Here is a 21,263-nt window from a genome sequence, read left to right as displayed (position 1 = left end):
CATATTTATGCTCTTTTTTTTTTTTTTTTTTTTTTTTTTTTTTTGTTAATGCCAAACGGGTAAATGCCTCAAGTTTTATAATTGAATATTTCCTCAAACATTTTTGGATCCATTGTTCGGATTGTATGAAAATGCCAGCAAGAACAGAAATTCAGGTGACAGTGTGACATGGTCATGTCCCCAGTTCATAGCTCTATTGATTAACTTGATTAATTGATTTTATTAGTGCCCTCTGAAATTAGGCTACGTGTCACTTACTATAACAGCTGTATATTTTCCTTGCATCTTGTATTGAGACCTTCTTGTGAAAACAATAACGTTTTGTTAAGTATTCAAATTCAATATATGCCAATAAGTTATCAGTTAGAGGACTGATAGATGAAATATTATGATGTATTATATAGTCTATGATATGAGTTAGAGTTTTATCTGTATTCACCGACATATTAGACTAAAATGTATATGCAAAATGTAACTGCATAAACTCAGACATTAGACAAAAACAAAGGAAAAATTGCAAGAATAATTAAAACCACAGAACATTAACGAGAGGGTGAGAATAATTTTATTACGCTGCAGTGTAGCAAGACATTTGAAAGTAGCGCCAACACTTTTGTCCCTTTTCGCTTTCCGTACATTCAGCACCCGTGTTGCCAAAACCACAGTTTTATTTCCGCGTAATTAGGCAAAGTTTGATTAACTCTTGGTCGGGTTAAATACGCAGACCTGGCAACCCGCTCAGCAGATACACTTCGTCGAGGTGGAACAGGAATTCCAGAGGGGATCAGAATCGACTGCAACACCGGAAGTCTATCGGACCTTATTAAAAGACATACAAAATTCTGTCATTTTTCCACAGTAATGCATTTAAAATGCACTGTGGTATTCGTAATTTTTTTTCAGTGTTGTTGCAGATAAAATATAATTATTAATAACTTAACGTCTCACGCATATCCACTATGCTTGTAGCTTGTTCTTTTTATTAGTGTTTGTAGAGAAGACGTGCGTCCCGATTGACAGGGTCCCTACAATGTCTTAATTGCTACTCGCATGGGAATGGGATATTCAAAGGCAACGAAGGGAGCAATCAGATCATATAAACAAATACTGTAATTTACTTTACTTTTAAAATTAAAATGCATACAAATAACCAAAAAACCAAAATGTTTATGTTTATTATATAGGCATAGTTGTATGACTGTTGCAGCTATAAAATAACAGATCTGCAGGTGTACTGTAACTGCAATATGAAAATAAATTTTGATTTAGTTAACTACGTGTGCATATGTGTTCCTAATCCTTGCTCTTCATATATATCATATATACCTGTGATGTTCTACAAAACAACAAGCTTTAAAACACTTTTTTCTTCCTGCTGAAAATTAGATAATTTACTGTGAAATCTGTTTTCTCTCCATCACCAGTGTTAATGGTGAAAACTTCTACATCACTCTTGTCAATGTAGTCGATAGTTACTAAATACTAAATTGTAAAGACCACCCCTAATTAATGACTCCACTCCTGTAGGGAGCGAGGTGCCGACATCAGAATGGGTCCCAAGCAGCACATGGTGCTAAGATAATCTGATGAGGCTCATGACGGGTCAAGTTCTGACCAGACTGTCACTAGCTTGTCTCCATAAAGACACTGAGAGGGACACAGATGAGCTGTCTATGATGCTACATTACTTTATACAGGCAGAACAAGCCAGAGAGGATTATATGGAAAAAGTAGCCCAGTGTCAGGAGTACAGATGGCATGTGTTACAACATCCATTTACACAACTTAAGAGAGCAGTTCAACCGCAGAGACAAGACCAACTGACAAAAAGAAGGGACCCAGGAAAAACTACTCACAAAAAATACCAACACTTCTGGGTTTTTCAAAATTGAACTTGCTGTTGTTGGGCTAAATTGAGTTATAAAGTCCGAACTACGAGATATAAACTTGCATTCGCAGATAAAAAAAAAAAAAATAGTAGTCAGAATTGTAAGATAAAATAGGTAAATGTGTAAACATGTTTGATGTTAGAAGTTTAAATAGTATTTCATGCTGTAACTGTAATACCGTTTTCCTATGTTCCCTATAAACTGTATATGTGAATATTATGTAGACAAATTGTTTAAATTAAATTTATGCTTTATAAATAGATTATAGCAGGTTTCATCCATAATCTGTCCACTTAAACATCTATGTTTAGCTTCAAATGGCATTTTTGACGACAATATTTTATAAAAATGATCTGCATTCCGATTCTGACATCCAAAGGCACTATACATTGTTTTCTCTTATTCCATGGATTTGACCTGTTTCCCTCCACTTGTTACCAGTGTTTTTCTATCACCACAATGACTACGCAGCTGTAGGTGATGTAACTGTCCAGGGGTGCGTTTCCCAAAAGCGCTGTTAGCTAACTATGGTCATTACTTCTATTGAAATCTATTGGCAACAACAGAACCATATGGAACCATAGTTGCTTTCGGGAAACGCACCCCAGATTGGTCTATTAGGACAGTATTAAAAATCATATATATGTAAACATATCAGCATGGAAAAAGCTACAAAACACATGCCATGGTACTTATAAGTTTAGCATATATATATATATATATATATATATTTTTTTTTTTAAGTGATGGGCTATAAGACTGAAATAATATCTGAGTTCAACAATAAAAACCTGGCCTGGCCCAGAGAAAAACATAGTTTGGTTACAAGCAATAAAACCGATGTAACAGTATTTCTTAAAATTTCGTTTAAGGCCTTTATTATGTAAACAGTTGCACATATAGGTCTCAAAAAAAAGTCCACAGAATCAAAGATATGGGGCAAGTTCCAATTATTGCAATAACAACAGATCAGAATTGTCCACTGTGTTCTCAAAAAAAGTCCCTAAATAGGTAGCAGCATTGCTGCAATGTGTTAAATGAAGAGGATCTGCTAAACTAAAGATGAAAAACAGTAAGAGTTCCTGTATCACCACAGATCAAAATTCTTTGGCTGTGATTGTGTTTTGGGCAGGGCAACTAATCTGTCGGTCACTGTCATGTCCTGGTCAGTAGTCAGCAGACCAGATTACCAAAAAGTACCATGAGTACAGAAAGCCTAGCTGACTCATGACACCTGCACATCAGTCATCATCCTCATCATCTGAGTCCATTACCCGTCGTCGGTTAAACTGGAAACAAAACAGAGACATTCACTGGACACTCGTGTCTAGTTATAGATTCATGAAATTTTACAATCTTGAGAAGAGATTTTTAAAAACGATCACAAAGTACTTACCTTTACAGTTGTTTTCTTCTCTGTTTGTTGACTGACTTTCTCCAAGATCTCTATTAATCCAGCCTCTGTAATCTAAAGATACACTCAATGCTATAAAACACATTCTAAAATTATTAAACTCATTATTAATGATGCTTCATCAGCTTTCTTACTTTTCCTCCAAGTTGTCCAAAGCGAGCCATCTGTATCAGGTAATTCTCCACTGCTTTTGCTTTATCTGGCTTTACAAGAGCCAAATTACTCACTAAAAAGGAACAACATCATTACTGTAGATTTTAGATTTTAAATATTTAAAGTTCCAAATTCAAAATACTGAAGAGAGTTGTGGAGCAAAAAAAAAAAAAACTGTGACACTTCATTCACTGACAAGCTTCACTCTGCAGCACTGGTTCGAAAATGATGAAAGTCTATATAAAAAAATAAAGTAAAAAAAGAAATAAAAGAAAAATTAAATATTAGCTTTGTACTTTTAAATTGTAGTTTCACTTTTTATTTTAAAATATAATAGCATTAATCATACTTTATTATTTTACTAGATTGTTACAAATGTATTATTTTATTACATTTATTACAAAAACAAAATAAAGTGCAATAATACAATTATTAATTATTAAAATTTTTATAGTTATATTTAACAGGTCACACTGGCCGATTCTCCAACGGAAGGCTGCATCCTCCGGAGGTCGCATTTGTAGGCTGCATACGTCATGCTGTTTGAGCACCGAACCAAATCTCCAAGTGCTCTCATGAAAACCAGACTGAAAAACGTGTGTCCCCGTTTATAAATGTATCCCCGTGTCTAAATAAAAATTACAGGAGCATCACATGCTTGAAAAGCAATTATTTCTTACAATTTTGACAAGGTGCCAATAATTTTGTTCAGTCCAGTTCTGTGTGAAATTTTTATCAAGTAGGACTTTTCTTCTCTGTTTTTTTGTGTTGTTTCAGTGCAAACAAAATCAATAAGCACGTGAATACCAAAACATTTGCAATTGGAACAATTTTCTGAGAGAAGTGTTGTGTTGCATTTTCTGACAGAATTGGAAGGGTGCTGATATTTTGGCCATGACTGTATGTGAATAAAACCCCCAATTAAAATCTGTTCATCATATAGTCAGTATAAACAAAGTCTCTTCGAAAGAATTCAATTAAACCACTTTATTCATTAGAAAGACTTAAAAAGCTTGAAAATTTTGGTTGCATGGACTTTCAATGGATAGACAAAACTGATGAGAGAATATTGAAAATCTTAATTTGTTTTCCGAAGATGAATAAAAGTTTTATGGGTTCTGAATGACAACACAGAATAAAACACCTGCTAAGAATAGAGAATACAGTATCTATAAGCATGCTTACATGCAGGGTTATGGAGTAACAATATACATGTAACTTAGTTTATTTCATTATTTTTATACAGTAACATTTTAAATGGGCAGTATCAAATTACAGTTACATCCAAAATTATTTTAGATTACCAAAGTGAAATACTTTGAAATGTAACATTATTTATTTTATTTAAACATTATTGTGAACTTTAAAGGAGAAGTTGGAGGAGAACATGTTTTTTTGTTTTTTCATCATACCCTAACTATATTGACCCGGATTACACAGAGTTCGCATGCGTGTCGCAGAGAATAGACAAGACGAGCGTTGAGGTTAAAAAGTATATAAATTGTAAATTTGTTTTAGAAAATAACAGATTGTATCACTAGATAAGACCCTTCTTCCTTGGCTAGGATCGTTTAGAGCCCTTTGAAGCTGCATTAAAACTGCATTTTGGAGGTTTAAACTCGCAGGCACCATAGAAGTCCACTATATGGAGAACAATTCTGGAATGTTTTCCTCAACAAATTTAATATTCTTTACAAATGAAGAAAGAAAGACGTAAGAAAGACGTTTTTTTGTTCTGGAAGTGAACTTCTCCTTTAAGAGGCAATTAAAGTAAATATCAGTTGGTTATTTTCTGATTCACAATTTCTAAAAAGTATGTATTGTTCTTATTTAGAACTGTCCTGAATAAGCTTTTTCACATAACAGATGTTTACATAGGCTTCATAAGACAAAATAACTAAATTTATAAAAATGGTCCCATTCAAAAAATGTACATACCCCTAAATCTGTCTGTTGTTACCTGAATGTTCTGACTATAACACTATTGCCTGATTTTGTCTGGCAATGATTAAGTGATAAAATCAGTGACTTGCTGCCACCTACTGTTTTAGTTTCATTTTTAAAGTATAATTTCAGTTATTTAAATAACTTAATATTAATATTTCTTAACTTTAAGAGGACAATCTGTAGATTATTGCAGAAGTGAAATCATTTCAAAATATTAAACACCCCCCCAATAAAGGGAGAGGAGACCGCTAAAAGATTTGAAGTACCATTTCCATGGTAACACAATATCCAATTTTAGAATGGTTTTCACAGAGTGAATTATGAGGTTTTAAGCTTTCAAATTATATATATATATATATATATATATATATATATATATTATATATATATATATATAAATAAATAACTAAAATAGGTGATGGAGAAAAAAAGACAATGAAAGAAAGAGCACCCAACGGGCCCACCGGTGGGCCGGTGGCACTTAAAGGGTTAAACAACATCAATTCTGAATTTATTCGCACTTATGCCACCTGCTAAAAGTTTGTAAATGGACTTACACCTGGCACGGGCAGACTGATCCAAGACTTGAGCCAATATAGAGTTTCTCATCTCAGTCTCTCTGTGAAAATCACATTAATAATAAAACTGTTAAAACTAATAAAACTAATAATAATACATTAAAAAACCCTAATAAAACAGACATAATCAATAACAGTAAAATAATAAAACTAATAAAACAGACATAATCAAACAACAATTAAGCAATGGAAAAAAAACACTGTGAAATTATGTAAATAGGATGAAAATGGTCCAAATGATCTAAAATCCTGCTTTTAGTAGCAAGTTTAGTGTTGAATTTAATTTTAATAAAATGTGTTCGATTTTTTTTTTATATAAACAGAAGTTTTAAATATTTAAAAAGCATGTTTAACATTGTGTAACAGAAATACATAATACTTTTCAAAGGCAAATAACTTTAAATGTAATTTAATCTGCATCAGAAAACTTCTGTTTGTTATTATTGTCCGTTGTACCTCTGTTTGGCCTCCTGCTGGCCCTGCTGGTCACTGGAAGGGTCCTAAAAGGTGATATGTGAAAATACATATGCATTATCTAGTATTTAGCAGAGGTGGGACCAAATCAAGCAAGTCACAAGTAAGTCTCGAGTCTTTGCATTCAAGTCTCAAGTCAAGTCATGAGTCAAGACAGACAAGTCCCAAATCAAGTCCCGAGTCAAGACGGGGCAAGTCTAAGTCGAGTTGCAAGTCCTCCGCTTTAAGCGTCAAGTCGTAAACAAGTCTTTGCTGTTTGCCCAAATTAGCGTCTCTGGATTAATTACTACAGCAAATTTAAAATCAATAACAGTCTATAGTAAGTATATTTATAAAGATAGTAAGTAGAATTATAAAGTAGGCTTTGCTTAGGCCTATACCCACTTAAAACCCCTCTGACGTTCATCATTCAGTAGTGTCCTGCATTAGCCAAAATCTTGACAGTCCACCACATCCAGTCATGTGTAAATAAATGCAAATATTCGCTAAAAACACCCAGTAAAGACAGTGATGATGTGGCCAAGACCGTGGCGCTGGCTTGCTTTGAAATATGTTTGATGATTGTGCCTGATACGCCTGTGCCCGCTCAGTCTCCCACACCGCAGGTGCTGCCTGTTCATATGCGAGAGCATGTTGGGGGAGGCACAGAGTGGTAAAAATAATAATTATTATTGATTACTGATTTGAATCAGTTAAGGCGGGCGTACACGGTGCGATTTTTGAGGTCGTACGAGCTCGCATGCGATTTTTTGGTTATCGGAGGAAATCGTCTCTTCTCGTATGGTCGGGGCTCGTATGGTGTGTGAGAAATTACGAGACGAGCAGAGCGCCTTACGAGCACTTCCCGACCTTACGATCATTTTTAAACATGTTAAAAAACTTCGGGAGCTGTCGGATTGAAAGCGTGACGTGTGTGCTGTTGAACGAGCCGATTTGTTGAGCAAACTGGAAATGACCAATCAGAAAACCATATAGCAAAAGTCCTGAAGGCAGTTTTAGGGCGGCCGTACACGGTGCGAATTCGGACAGTCGGAAGACCGTATGGCCACGCACACGTCACGAGTGACTTTGTTTACGGACGCAGTGGTACACGGCACGATTTTAAAACCTGCCGATTTCCGAGGCAATCACATTCACGAAGTTCCGCGCCAAAAACATGGACTCTGAGGAAGAGATCCTTTTCTTTGTGGCAGCAATGGCTTGCGAAAAAACAAAAAAGAAAAGAAAACGAAGGGCATGGCAAAGAGTTTGGCTGAAGGGCAGAGAACAACATGGACTTTCTTTTCTTCTTCGTGGAAGATATTGTAAATTACACAATCATTGCATGTCATGCAAGTTTCTGCAATTTGTGACGTTGTTTTTATACATGTTAAAATGCTGGATAGTTTAGGTATTATTGTATACATACTGCAACTTACATGTTGTATTGTTGTGGAAGAACAGGAACGATTAATCGCACGATGTCGTGAGGCGCGTTTAGTCAATGAAGCCGGTACTTTGATTAGTAGTAAAGCTCCATCACGTGCGTTCAGCTGGAGCGGCAAGTAATACACAGAGCCGTAAAGCACTGACAAGCTACGCCAAAATCGCGATTCGATTTTGCGCGCGATTTTGGCGTAGCTTGTCAGTGCTTTACGGCTCTGTGTATTACTTGCCGCTCCAGCTGAACGCACGTGATGGAGCTTTACTACTAATCAAAGTACCTGCTTCATTGACTAAACGCGCCTCACGACATCGTGCGATTATCGTTGCAGCCCTAGAATCAGTACATTATAACGAAAAACAATACCTTACAAATAAAAAGAAGCAGGTTTTTACGATCAGACATTTATGAAACCGGTGAACCCCTGTAAACTTTTCAGTCCAAAGATCCAATAAACTAATGCGTTCAAATAGTAAATTTAAACAGCTCTAATACAGGGTAAACCTGAGCGATTTTATCAGAGATTGCGAAGCGTATGCCCACTTCGGGCAGCACTATATACAAATGTTAAATGAAAAATAAGAAACCATCAGTGAATGGATTTAAAAAATGGATTGGATGTGATTTATTATAGTTCTATATTATTTTATGTTCTTATATAGGCTATTCCTTCAACAAATATTCATAATAAATTATTCCAATTTCACGATGTCACGAAGACGAGCACAATGTCAGTTATAATTTTAGTCTTTAATATTCTTCATTCAAAATAAAATTTTCATTTTGTAATGATTTTAGGGGATGAGTTAACATGTCGAATTTACAAGTTAAATGTCTCTTGGCCACAAGTAGCCAAACCGAACATGTCTGGCACCACTGCTGTTTCAATATACATTCAGTGTTTATTCTTTATCTTCTTATTATTATAAAGGGTTTATAGTGATTATGTGCATTTTAAATGTCTAAAAGATTAAATATCCTACTGTATCTTCTGCATGAGCCCTTAGTGCTTGGAGCCCGACAATCACTGCTTGCTACTATATTCTATGTTTTTCTTCATTCTATTCAAATTAGAACTTTTAAACACACAGTTAACGTTAACCGTGCATATTTACTAAGAATTACTGAAGAACTTCATACTAGACATATTTGCATATTTACAGAGACAGCCGTTTTTGCGTATTTATTTATAGATCAATATATTTCAGATGGCTGCACTCTTCAAACATATACCAAAATCATGAAAATAACTCTAAACTTCTATTATGCAGCCCATTGAAGTCCATTAATATCACAAAACATTAGCCTGTAACATTTCACACTTGATTAGCTCAGTGGCTAAGGTTTGTTATTGGCTCACTAGTTAAACACAGCAGGTTGAGAACGAGACTTAAATATATTAGAAAACGTTTAGATGGATTTTAGGGCGGTCCAGACAACAATAAACGCGAACGACGAGGATAGATTTGATTTATACTAAGGGCCTGACATGTACAGTTCAATATACGTCCACAAATTTAGATTTTATATTTTGCTTGTTTCTTTTTTCGTTCCTCTTACCCCATGTTTCGCCTGCAGTTCTGCCATGCGTTGCCGCCTAATGGCTTCCAATTCTTCATCAGCCATGATTTTTAAATACACGGCAAGCTTTCAGAGAGAAATACGACACGATTCGTGTGCGTGTTCTGCTTCAGCATGGAGAGATACAGCGAGCGAAGCTACGCTAGTTCCAGGTTGTATTAATCAAAACCAGAGCGATCGAACCTTACTAAACAGTGTTGCCAGGTTTAGCTAGCGAAAAATGCGACATGGAGCCACCCAAAGCCGAATTTAAACCCACCTTAAAGATTTGAAAACTATCCCAATTTTCCCCCGTGCCCCATCCAGTTAAATCTGACAGCTGTGGGATTCTTGTAAAAGTTTTAATTTAATCTCATTTGGATGATTTTAGATATATATGTTTATGTTTAATATGTGCTATGTATTTATTCCTCTTCAGTTATTTATTTAGTCAGTTATCAGTATTCCTCTCGGTTTTATTTTATTTTATTTTGGTACATTTCATGTTGATATGAAGTAAATGCACTATATTGCTCACACAAGGACGTGCAAGAACACCTAAGTGTCCACCTAACATCTAAAAATACATGTGTAGATTTCAGTTGATTGATAAAGTTTACCCTCTTTAATTTATTGCTGTTAAAATTGAAAATATGAAGCAAAGCATTTGCACGGTTTTATTTGTAAGTTAGATGCTTCTGAAAGTTGTTGATGCTATAACAAACCCTGCACGTTTTCTTTTGTAATCATCACTGGCCGGTAAAAAGAAAAATAGTACACATAAAACCATTTTAAATGTTAAAGGCCCACTCATCATGTAGAGGTAGGGCCAGTTTCAAATTCAAGTTACTGAGGGTGATTCTGAAATTAGTTACGGGTGCTCTAGCCTTTAAAGGTGAAGTAGCCTATGCAATATTGACAGCTAGCGGTTGAAATGGGTAGTGCAGGCCAAATTTAAAATACTGAAGACATATTTCTCCCGCCCCCTCTTAAAACCCAAAGCTTATGTGACATGCAAATGGAATGAGCGTAACTGACAGTGGAAGCCGATACACTGTAAATTGATAAGCTGATTTATCTGCATTTTAATATGCATTTGGTCTGAGCTTTTTAGCTAGATGCCAAGGATTTTTAGGTTGGGTAGAATGACACACTTGCTGGCTTCCATGGCTGCAATACACCAACTGACAACCTAGGATAATACTATTGGATAAATTGCCAGCAGGTGAAATCAAGGCTCCGATATACTTCAAGCTTGGGGACAAGAAAGAAGCTTGAAAAGGCTGAGTGACCCTGTGCTGCTGGAGGCGGGGTGTAGATTAAGTGTGTAAATGTATGCCATGCATATCCCCTAAACACAACAAACATGGCAGCAGTGAGCAAAGCACAGTTTTGTAAACATCTGGCAGTAGCATTGATCTGTTCCAAGGGTTCTCAAACATTTTAGGGTCACAGACCACTTACAGGGGAGAAAATTTTCCACGTTATTATAACAGTGATTAAGATGTCTTTGGAACTTTGGAACAGATTTTCTGGATTTTTGTGTACTTTTAATGTTAACAAAAAGGGGTTGGTTAAATTAAATTGGGTTAAAAAAAGCATGCATAATTATTTTAAATCATAACACTTATATAATTAAAAAAATAAATAAATAAGGATTGTCAAAAAAAAAAATCCTTTCCTCTCTGAAATTCAGAAATGTAATTTTCTTTTTTAAAGGGGTCATTGGATGCCCATTTTCCACAAGTTGATATGATTCTTTAGGGTCTGAATGAAAACTCTATAATATACTTAAAACTATAATATAATAAACTTGCTAACTAGCACATTATTAGGAAAGGCGATTGAAAAGATTAATAAAAAAAAAAAACCCTTATACTCTGTAAGTGCTGTAAGTGAAGCTGGATCACAAATGATTTGCGTGAACATAGATGGATATGTGCAGATCGGGAGCCACATTCCCTTCAAAAACAATTGTAATCCACTGCATCTTCAGCAAATGAAAATTTAACAATTCATTTTTCTTTTTCTTTTTTTCTTTTCTTTTTTTTCCGCCCAACAATGTGCTGTACAGCAGAGGTTTACTGTGAAAATTACAATGTAATTAAAATAGTGTGATTATTCTTGTAAAGGTGCTATATATATGTTTTTGACTCTTCTTAAGTCAAAAAATAACATAATATGTTCGTAGATATTTAGGAAACATGTTATGTTTACATAGGGTGAATTAAGGGTGATTGGGACAGTTTTTACAATTCTGCCTTGTGCAAGGTTTCTTGACATAAATTTAAAACATCAGCCCAACACATTATATATTTCTGTAATACTGAAGATGTTAACTACCCATTTGAGGAGGAAACAATGTTATATTAGAATGAAAGGATGTGTGGCATACACTTTTCTGTAAACTGAGCCCCGAATTTTTTTTTTGTAACATCTGGGTGATTGGGACAAGGTTTGGTCGATTGGGACAGCACATTTTTTCATTGATTTAGGGTAGTGTAAGAATATTTACTGTATTGTTAGTTTATACTTTAATAAAAAAAAATTATGCAATATTGTCTTTTCTGTTCATCATTATTAAGTGCCCATGTTTATTTCTGTTCAACTTTATTTCTCAGTTCAACAAGACAAGAAAAAATAAAAATAAAAATAAAAAAAGCTTAAGGTCTAAAAAAAAAAAAAAAAAGACGGATGGCCCCATCACCAGTTAGCAAACACATTTAACCTGCATAAACCTTTAACAGAGACATGAATATGGTTTATTACTGAAAAAAAAAAAAAAAAAACATTAAAAAAGGTTAATCTATGATGCTTCTATTTTCAAAATGATTCTATTTGTGAATTTTTATTTTGGCAAAATCTAGCTAGTTCATGAATATTTTTGTGGTTGATTAGGGCTTGCACAAATAAAAAGGATGGAAACCATTGATTTAGGGCATAAACAGCATATACCATGGTTCTCTATTACAAGGTCAATCACTGTCTTAATTAGCAAAGCCTTTCAGCACTGTCCCAATCACCCAAAATTATGCTGTCCCATCCACCCAAATTGTGTTTGGGTGGATATGGCCTCCCTTTCAGGAGTAGAAAGTGAGTATAACTTGCCCTTAGGCGGAGACGTACCTGGCAATAGATCCATAGCACAGTCATAGGGACGATGCGGAGGAAGAGAAGCAGCCCTGGACTTACTGAACACTTCCTTCAGGTCAAGGTACTCCTTGGGCAGGTTCACCAGCTCATTCTGCAACAAAGAACAAGACAGAGACGAACAAGCAGACACAAGACAAGAAGCGTAACAGGAGTCACTCCATGCAGACACTAAATTGTGACCCCAGTCCACCCTGGGATTGTGGTGGACCAACCAGGAATGTCCAAAGACAATAGGGGCCAATGGAGATGAGGTGAGAAGGAGTGTAATGCTCTCCGAATGATTTCCGGAGGTAATGAGGGTAACCTGGCCAGTGGTGTGTGTGATGTCGGGAAGCGTCTGTCCGTTGAGTGCGTTGATAGAAATTTTGTGAGTGAGGGGAACAATAGAGATGTGAAGGTAAAGAGCCAGATTAAAGTCCATAAAGTTACCTTAAGCTCCGGAATCCACCAAGGCAAGGCAGTTGTGAAATTTGGCTGCCCACTGCAGTCTAACCAGGAGGAGAGTTGTGGATGAGGTTTTTTCCAGCGATAACCCACCCGACAGTAACCTCGACCCTACTGTCGGGCTTGCCCTTTTACCGGACAGTCCACCAAAAACTGGCCAGCAGCTCCACAATATTGGCATAGTCCTTTAACTCTGCAATGCTCTCTCTCCTCCCGGGAAAGCCCAGCTCTACCCACCTGCATGGGTTCTTGGCCGTATTTGAGGAGTCGGTGACCGGACGTACAGGGAACTCTGACACCAGAGTGTGGTGGTCAAGTTGATCATGCCGCTGTAACCGTGTGTCCACTCAAAGCGCCAAATCAATGAGTCCATCCAGATCAGCGGGTAACACCATGGTGAATATTTCCTTCTGAATACGGTCAGCCAACCCATGCAGGAACATGTCCCACTGCGCCTCCTCGTTCCATTTGCTCTCTGCAGCCAGTGTTTGAAACTCGATGGAATAATCCGAAATGGTCTTTCTTCCTTGACGAAGATCGGCCAGCATACGCGCCGCCTCACAGCCCACAACTGCGTGATTGAAGACTCGTTTCATCTCCTCGGAGAGTGCTTGGAACGAGGAACAGCAAGGGTGTTGATTCTCCCACACTGCCGTTCCCTAAAGCGCCGCACGTCCAGATAACAATGTTAATACCAACGCCATTTTAGACGGCTCCATAGCGAAAGTTCTAGGCTGCAGAGAAAAGAACATTGAGCATTTAGTTAAAAACGCTTTACAAAGTTTAGGCTCACCAGCGTAGGGTAAAGTCTACATGGGCTCTGGCATGGGTAAGCGTGGCTCAGGCTGATGTTCGGCGTTTGTGGGCTGGGGAAGAACCGGCAGCGGGGGTGGCGCAGTGGGCGATCTTAGTTGTTGCAACTGGGTGGTGAGCTCGGACACCTGTGCTACCAATGCTTGCACAGCACGACCTGTAGCCAGCAAGTGTTCCTCTTGTTGATCCATGCGTGCGTTAAGCGACATGAATTCTTGTAGATCTGGTGCACTTGCGGAATCCATAGTGTGGTCAGATCATTCTGTCATAATAACAAGACAGGATTCAGTTCACAAGTGCAATATAAACAGTTTATTGTGTAGTGTCCAGACAATAGCGAGAAGCACGTGAAGCAAGTGAATGGTCAGTCTCTCTGGGTAGCACAGGGACGCGAATGGGCAGCCAAACATCCGATAAACAATCCAAGCGATTGAGGAGAACCGGAAACAGGATCCAGGCAAGGTAATCCGAGAGAGGAGAAAGTGGAACACACACCTACACACACGAACAGAATCAAACGATCTAACAACACAGGACGGAAACACAGGTGTTAAATAGCTGAGCAAACGAGCTACAGCTGGCGCAAATCACACTAACAATCACATTGTGTTTAGACGACACGGCAGACTACCGTCATGAGCCAGAGACCAGCTTGCAAATTGAGGTAAGAGGAGTTCATTCTGATTCGTTTGCACATGTGACACTATTTTAGAGTTTGGTGTGAAAATTACACAATAATTTCTGTAATTCATGTAATGTTCTGTTCATGTTCTGTTAACTTGAGTGGCATCACTCCCGATCTACATATATCCGTCTATGTTCGCGTGAATCATTCATGATCCAGATACAGCAGAAGTTAGTTTAAGTTTTTTTTTTTATTAATCTTTGTGATCGCCTTTCCTAATAATGTGCTAATTAGCAAGTTTAGCGGCTAAACGCGGCTAAAGTAAACAGACCACAGAAAGTAGAGAGAGGCGGGGCGAGCAGAGCTCATTTGCATTTAAAGCAGCCTCGACCTGAATGGGATGATTTTTGCAGAGCTGATTTTGGCAAGGTAAAAAGGGTGTTGTTTTACACAACCATTGAGAATTTTTAACCAAAGTATATTATAGACTTTTCATTAAGACGCTAAAGAATCATATCAACTTGTGGAAAATGGGCATCCGATGACCCCTTTAAACATGCACACTGCACGCGCTGTTTTGGATCGTCAAGTCACACGTCGCAGTTACACTCTTCTCTACAGTGCAGAGAACGATCATGTAATCCAGCGTTTAACTGAACTATATTTTTAGCTGCATATGAAAAGAATCGTTCAAACACCACAGATGTGTCTGACTTGACGTGCGCAATTCATATGCAAACGTTTGTTTACATAATTTATATATTGCTATAACGCATATAAAAAGAAGAAAATAACAGATATAAAACAACAGGATCGTTTTAAAGTGGCTTATTGGAAGACTAGTGTGCAAACTTTTTTCCTCATGCCAAGCTAACATTGTTGTCAGCAAAGGTATAACTGCTGCTTTTTGCAGTGCAAATGTTTGTGATGAAAATAACAGTATGTTTCGTCAGTTAGTGTACCTACAAATCGCAGCATTTCTTACAAATTTCTTCTCATTCGAAATCGGATACAGATGAAGTAGCACAGTCGTTGTCATGAATTGTACTCATGATGGAGCGATGCTGGAGCGCTCCTGGAGTGAGTGAAAACCACGTCGCTCCGACTTTTAAAATATCCGCTCGTCACTCCATTATAAATCACACTGCTCCGCTCACATACTCTGGTGTGAACTGACCACCACACAGAATATGAAGGATATCAAAAACATTACGAGTCAGCTGTCCACTGTGGTTCTTAAAGGGTTCATCGGATGCTAAGTTCACTTTTTCATGTTATTTGAACATTAATGTGTGTTGGCAATGTATGTACAAATCTACCCTATAATGATAAAAATCCATGCAGTGGTTTTTAATTAATCTGTAAAAATAATATCCCCTTTTTCAAATCGAGCCGTTCTCAGATGCCTGTCGGTGTGCCGTCACACCGACAGAGGCCGCTCCCACAACAGTTGATTGACATGAGCTCTTACCTCAGACCAGCTGTCACAGTCCAGTAACTTTCCTTGTTTTGATGCCAAAGCAGGGATGTAAGTTAGACAAGAATATCTCCGATTGAGCGATTGAGGTGTTGTGTTGATGGATGTAATAATGAACATAGTGGTCGTCATTTACTCCTGACATCTGAGCCGCTGAAGATGCAGTGAATTACATTTGTCTGTGAATGGAATGCGCCTCCCAATCTACATATATCCGTCTATGTTCACGCGAATCATTCATAATCCAGCTTCACTCACAGCAGAAGTGTGTGTAAGCGTTTTTTTATGAATCTTTGCGATCGCCTTTCCTTATAACGTGGAAGTAAGGAAGTTTAGTGGCTAAACGCGGCTAAATGCAGCTAGAGTAAACAAGATCGTCATTCCACAGAGAGAAGAGAGGGGCGGGGTGAGCAGAGCTAATTTGCATTTAAACAGCATGGCTTCAACAGCATTCAAAAATTACACTGAACGTTTTGCGTGCCCAAAAACACAGCCAATAGCTAATTAACTTTTGATAACAGACTTACCTGTATTTTTAAAGGAGACTTAAGGTGGTTTAAGCCTCCGTTTTCTTGTGACCAGCAGGCAGATTTCCCGTCGTTGACCACGGTCGTTGTGTCCACATGATCACATAGCCGTGAAACTTACTCAATTTCTTAAGTCGATGCAAAATACAAAAAAAAAAAAAAAAAAAAAAAAAGATAGAAAATAAGCAGTAATTTCTGTTTTTAAAACTGAGAAGTTTTATTGCAACTTTCTCAAAAATTTTCATTTAAATGTACCAAAAACAAAGGACATGTAAAATATATGTTAGTTTTTTTTTTTTTTTTTATTAAAAAATCCTTAACAAGTAAATTTGAGATAAAATAAACTCTGGGATTTTTACTTATTAATTTTGGTAAACCCAGCTCAAACAATCTTTAATGATATTCAGAGATTTTATTAAGTTAATACAAGTTTTTTTTTATGATATTTACAAAGCCACTGAATTATTAACATCTTTATAGGAAACAGGAAATTTTCACAGTTTAGTACTGTTTTAATGGCAAAAAAAAAATGTTTGACTGGTTTTACAGCATTTTGTTACAGTGTAACCATACAAATTCTTAACAAAGTGTAATTATGATCAAATTATATAAGCTACTGATTACTTACTAGGAATTGGTTGGGTTCCGCTTTACTTTAGGTGGCCTTACCTACTATGTACTTACATCAAAAATAAGTGCAATGTACTTATTGTGTTCATATTGTATTGCAAAACACTTTTGCTGGGATATGGGTAAGGTTAGAGACAGGTTTGGTGGTATGCACAGGTTTAAGGGTGGGTTAGTTACAGAAATTAATTATAGATGTAAATAATAGCAGGTATTTTGTTTAATATAAGTACAATGTTAAAACATGTATGTACACAATAAGTGCATTGTATCAAATTATTAATTTAAATGTAAGTACATAGTAGTTAAGGCCACCTAATACGAAGTGGTATTTAATAATGATTAGTTTGTGACATTCTTAGATGATAACAAATTTGCAATGTTAACACTTTATAGTAATCATCTACAAATGCGTATTAATGTTTAGTAATTTTTTTTAATCAACAAAATCTGAACACTATTATGAAGTATTACCACAGTAGAGAAAACATTATTTTCTTATGCATGCAGTAGGAACTGAAAGATGCATGAACTTTACATTTAACTTCCTCTATATGTACTATAAGAGAAACGGCTCAGAAGCAGTGGAACATGGTACTTCTGTGAAGGATCAGTAATGGTGAAGACAACCTGAGGAGAGAGAGAAAAATACAAGTCATTGTATTATACAAGTCATCTTATAGTCATTATTAGTTGCCCTGTTTCACCTGTGTCTAATTAGTTCATTGTATCACCTGCCTATATAAGCTGTATTCAGTTCAGTGTTGTTTGTCCGATCTTAAGGTTATGTTAAGGTTAAGATGTGGAACAGGACTTAATCGTCTTCTATGGGGATGTCCATGAAGACATGCCCCCTCTTCTTCCACCATCCTCTGAGCTACCTGTCTGCCCTGAACTACCTGTCTGCCTGGAACTCCCTGCCTGCCCTGAACAATCTGTCTGCCTTGATCTGTCAAACTACCTGAATTTCCCACCCACCCTCCCTCAGTTATCTCTTCCTATCTGCCCTGCTGCCTCAGCTCTGCCACCGCTGTCTCCTGGCAGCCCCCCTGCTCACCATCTCTGCGGTGGGCTTGCTGCGGGTCTGCCAGTCTCCATCGCTGTCATGGCTGGAGGATCCCTTGTCTCCGCCTCCAGCCTCTGAGTCCTGGACTTCACCCCGGCTCCCAGCTCCCTCATCTCCACTGTTGCCTGTCCGCCCACCAGCTCCACCAAGCTCCCTCATCCCTCCGGCTCCGCCTTAGTCAGTTGTCATCCCGTCATCGCCTCAGGACTCCACTCCTCCGGCTGCGCCTCGTCGCTCCATCCCAACAGCTCCATTGGGCTCCTCCCTCCCTCCAGCGCCATCTCAGTCCTTCGTCGCTCCGGCTCCGCCATGGACCTCCGGATCTCCGCCTTGGTCACCAGAGTTTTGGGTTCCGCCTCGGTATCGCCCAGGATCATCGGCTCTCTGTCTCTGCCTCGGGCTCCACCACCACCTGCTCCGCTGCTGTCGGTCGGCCCCCTGGAGTCGTCAGCCCTTCCTCCACCATGGCTCCTCCCTCGTCAGCTCCACCGTGGGCCACCATCATGGCTGCGGCCTGGGTCTTGCCTGACTCCTCCTGCTCCGGGTCTCTTCTGTCTCCTCCATGGCTCCTCCCTCCGTCTGATCCGCCCTGGACTCTGTTGCTCATCTTCCTCCCGGGTATCCATCCTCCGCCAAAGCCCCCACCAGTACAGACTTCCTGTGTCCATCCCTTCCTTTTTTCTACAGCGCAAGGTCGCGCCTTCCGGGAGGGAGGAGTAATGTCACAGCCCTTGGACTGTTTGTGTTGGTTTCTCCCTCTGTTGCCCATATTTGGTTGTTCCTGTTTCCTGTCCTCGTTTATTCATTATTAGCTGCCCTGTTTCATCTGTGTCTAATTAGTTAATTGTATCACCTGCCTATATAAATTGTATTCAGTTCAGTGTTGTTTGTCCGATCTTAAGGTTATGTATGTGTGTTTTCCTGCCTTTCCTGTCTGGATGTTGTGGATATTATTAAAAGACTTGTCATTATATTTTGTCTTTGTGCGCCTCCTTCCACACGCGACTGTGACATATATAGATACTCAAAAAGTGTAAATAAGTACAGTACTCAAGTAAATGTACTATGTTACTGTCCACCTCTGCAGGTAAGAGAGACAGACAAAATGTGCAAAGTGGTGGATCCCAAAAACCAGGATTGAAAACCACTGTAAACATTTGCTAAAATACATCTAAAATAATGACAAAAAATTACCCTAGGTAATTGTTTAAAATGGAAGTTAAATTTTCTCATACCTCTACATATGGATAGAAGCATGTCTCCCCCAAGGCATCCCAGTAATTTCCAGTCTCAAAACGCATTTTATACACACCAGCAATGAAGCTTTCTTTTGTGATTAACCCAGGACACCGTCCATCATCATTTGTTATCCTGTATAATCAATACATTTTTCATACTTGTACAAAACAGTTACATCATCTTAAATGTGCTTACAGTCAGGTCAGTCTATTTTATACAAAACTTAAGACATTTAATCTGTGGAATCAGACAGTTAATTAGTGGAATAATTTGACAACACACTTTGATTATTTGTTTACCCTGTTGTGAGTAAATTCCACTCTGATGAGATGGGGTTTAGGTGATGAAGGCTAATGGTCATGTTGGCTCCAGGAACTCCTTGGGCTGTATTCAGCACATGTGTTGTGAGGGGACTTGGCAGAGTAGTGGCTATGTTCATATTCTGTGGCAAAATGTGACATTACATTAATGCAATATAAACCAGCTGCTGTTAAACTATAAAGCATTTTTTTAAAAATGATGATCTGTTGAAGCGGTAACACTTTAGTATAGGGACCAGATTCACAATCTTAATTAGCTACTTATTAGCATGCATATTACTAGCATATTGGCTGTTTATTAGTACTTATAAAGCACATATTCTGCATGACCATATTCTACATCCCTAATCTAAATTTAACAACTACCCTACTAACAATTAACAAGCAACAAATGAGGGGTTTTTTGAGGCAGAAGTCATAGTTAATGGTTTGTGGTTTGTTAATAGCGAGAATTGGACCTTAAAATAAAGTGTGACCTGTTTTTCTTTACATAATAAGCACCAAATGTTAAAACACACCATTTTAAGTTTCTAAATACTGAGAACATAATAACTGATTTCCTGTCAATTGAAAAAAAAAAAGCTGAAGTTGTTTGCTCATAAAAATAATCTGTTGTATGTGATCAATTATGCTACTATAAAAATAAGTATCATTTTTTTCTGGTGTGATGTGGACATTTAAATTATTTAGATTAAAAACTGTAAATAGCTATGTTACATAATACATGCTTTAGTGACTGACTCAATGTCATCAGGTGCTTTCTTATTTACTTCATTACTATACAGATTTAATTACTGGTTGATTGATGCAGAGACAAAAATAATCTTACCTTATCTGCTGACACAATATGACCCCTGATATGTAGAAGTCTGTTCATCTGGAGTGTATCTTGTGGTATCGCACACCAGTGGTATAAAATAAATAGAAACTGCAGTGAGGAACAATGAAAGAAGCAGCAATATGATGAGAGGCAGTTTAGTGTGAGATAACAAATGAGCCAGCACCCAGCAAACCGTGAAAGACTGTCTTGTGAGAAGAAAGTTTAAATCAGTTTGACACAGATTCCTCAATTGAGAACAAATGCTGGTTGTCTGATGTCAGTTTCTTCTAAAAATGTGGACTGTGTGTCTGCAGAAGTGTAAACAACAAGCCAGTGACCTCTGGGTAATTTGCCTTGCATTGATAACATGGTGCAAAGAGCAATAAATGTTTCCAAAATTAATATTACTGTAAGGAGCTTTAAAAATGCATATACATATATTTAAATGCCAAAATGGTCCTCATACACTAATTGAAACTCACATTATGTCAACAACAAAAAAATTCATAGAAGCAGACTATCAAGATGAGGGCTGATTTTGAGATTTTATAGATGATTTCCTAAATACAGTACCTGTGAAAAGTTTGGAATCCTTACGCTTTTTTTTAAATGTTTGGTACTTACCAAGGCTGCATTTATGTGGTAATACTAAAATACTACTATTGTGAAATACTATTACAATTTAATAGTTGTATTGTTTCTATTCTATTTTAA

The 21,263-nt window shown here is 37.5% G+C and overlaps 2 protein-coding genes across 2 annotated transcripts; both read right to left on the bottom strand.

Moving 5' to 3' along the window:
- Nucleotides 1-2,750: 2,750 nt before the first annotated feature.
- Nucleotides 2,751-9,642, bottom strand: pdcd5 (programmed cell death 5). The gene is made up of 6 exons (XM_051135143.1): nucleotides 9,439-9,642; nucleotides 6,438-6,481; nucleotides 5,961-6,022; nucleotides 3,438-3,529; nucleotides 3,286-3,357; nucleotides 2,751-3,178 (listed from the first exon to the last, which is right to left on the bottom strand). The coding sequence occupies exons 1-6, from the start codon at nucleotides 9,502-9,504 to the stop codon at nucleotides 3,131-3,133; spliced, it is 384 nt and encodes a 127-aa protein (XP_050991100.1). The 5' UTR covers nucleotides 9,505-9,642; the 3' UTR covers nucleotides 2,751-3,130.
- Nucleotides 9,643-16,809: 7,167 nt separating this feature from the next.
- uraha (urate (5-hydroxyiso-) hydrolase a) lies at nucleotides 16,810-20,842 on the bottom strand. The gene is made up of 4 exons (XM_051135142.1): nucleotides 20,559-20,842; nucleotides 19,709-19,851; nucleotides 19,406-19,541; nucleotides 16,810-17,734 (listed from the first exon to the last, which is right to left on the bottom strand). The coding sequence occupies exons 1-4, from the start codon at nucleotides 20,604-20,606 to the stop codon at nucleotides 17,645-17,647; spliced, it is 417 nt and encodes a 138-aa protein (XP_050991099.1). The 5' UTR covers nucleotides 20,607-20,842; the 3' UTR covers nucleotides 16,810-17,644.
- Nucleotides 20,843-21,263: the final 421 nt, after the last annotated feature.

This window comes from Labeo rohita, chromosome 18 (assembly GCF_022985175.1).
Source record: "Labeo rohita strain BAU-BD-2019 chromosome 18, IGBB_LRoh.1.0, whole genome shotgun sequence".
NCBI lineage: Eukaryota > Metazoa > Chordata > Actinopteri > Cypriniformes > Cyprinidae > Labeo > Labeo rohita.
This window is presented reverse-complemented; position numbering and strand designations above follow the sequence as displayed.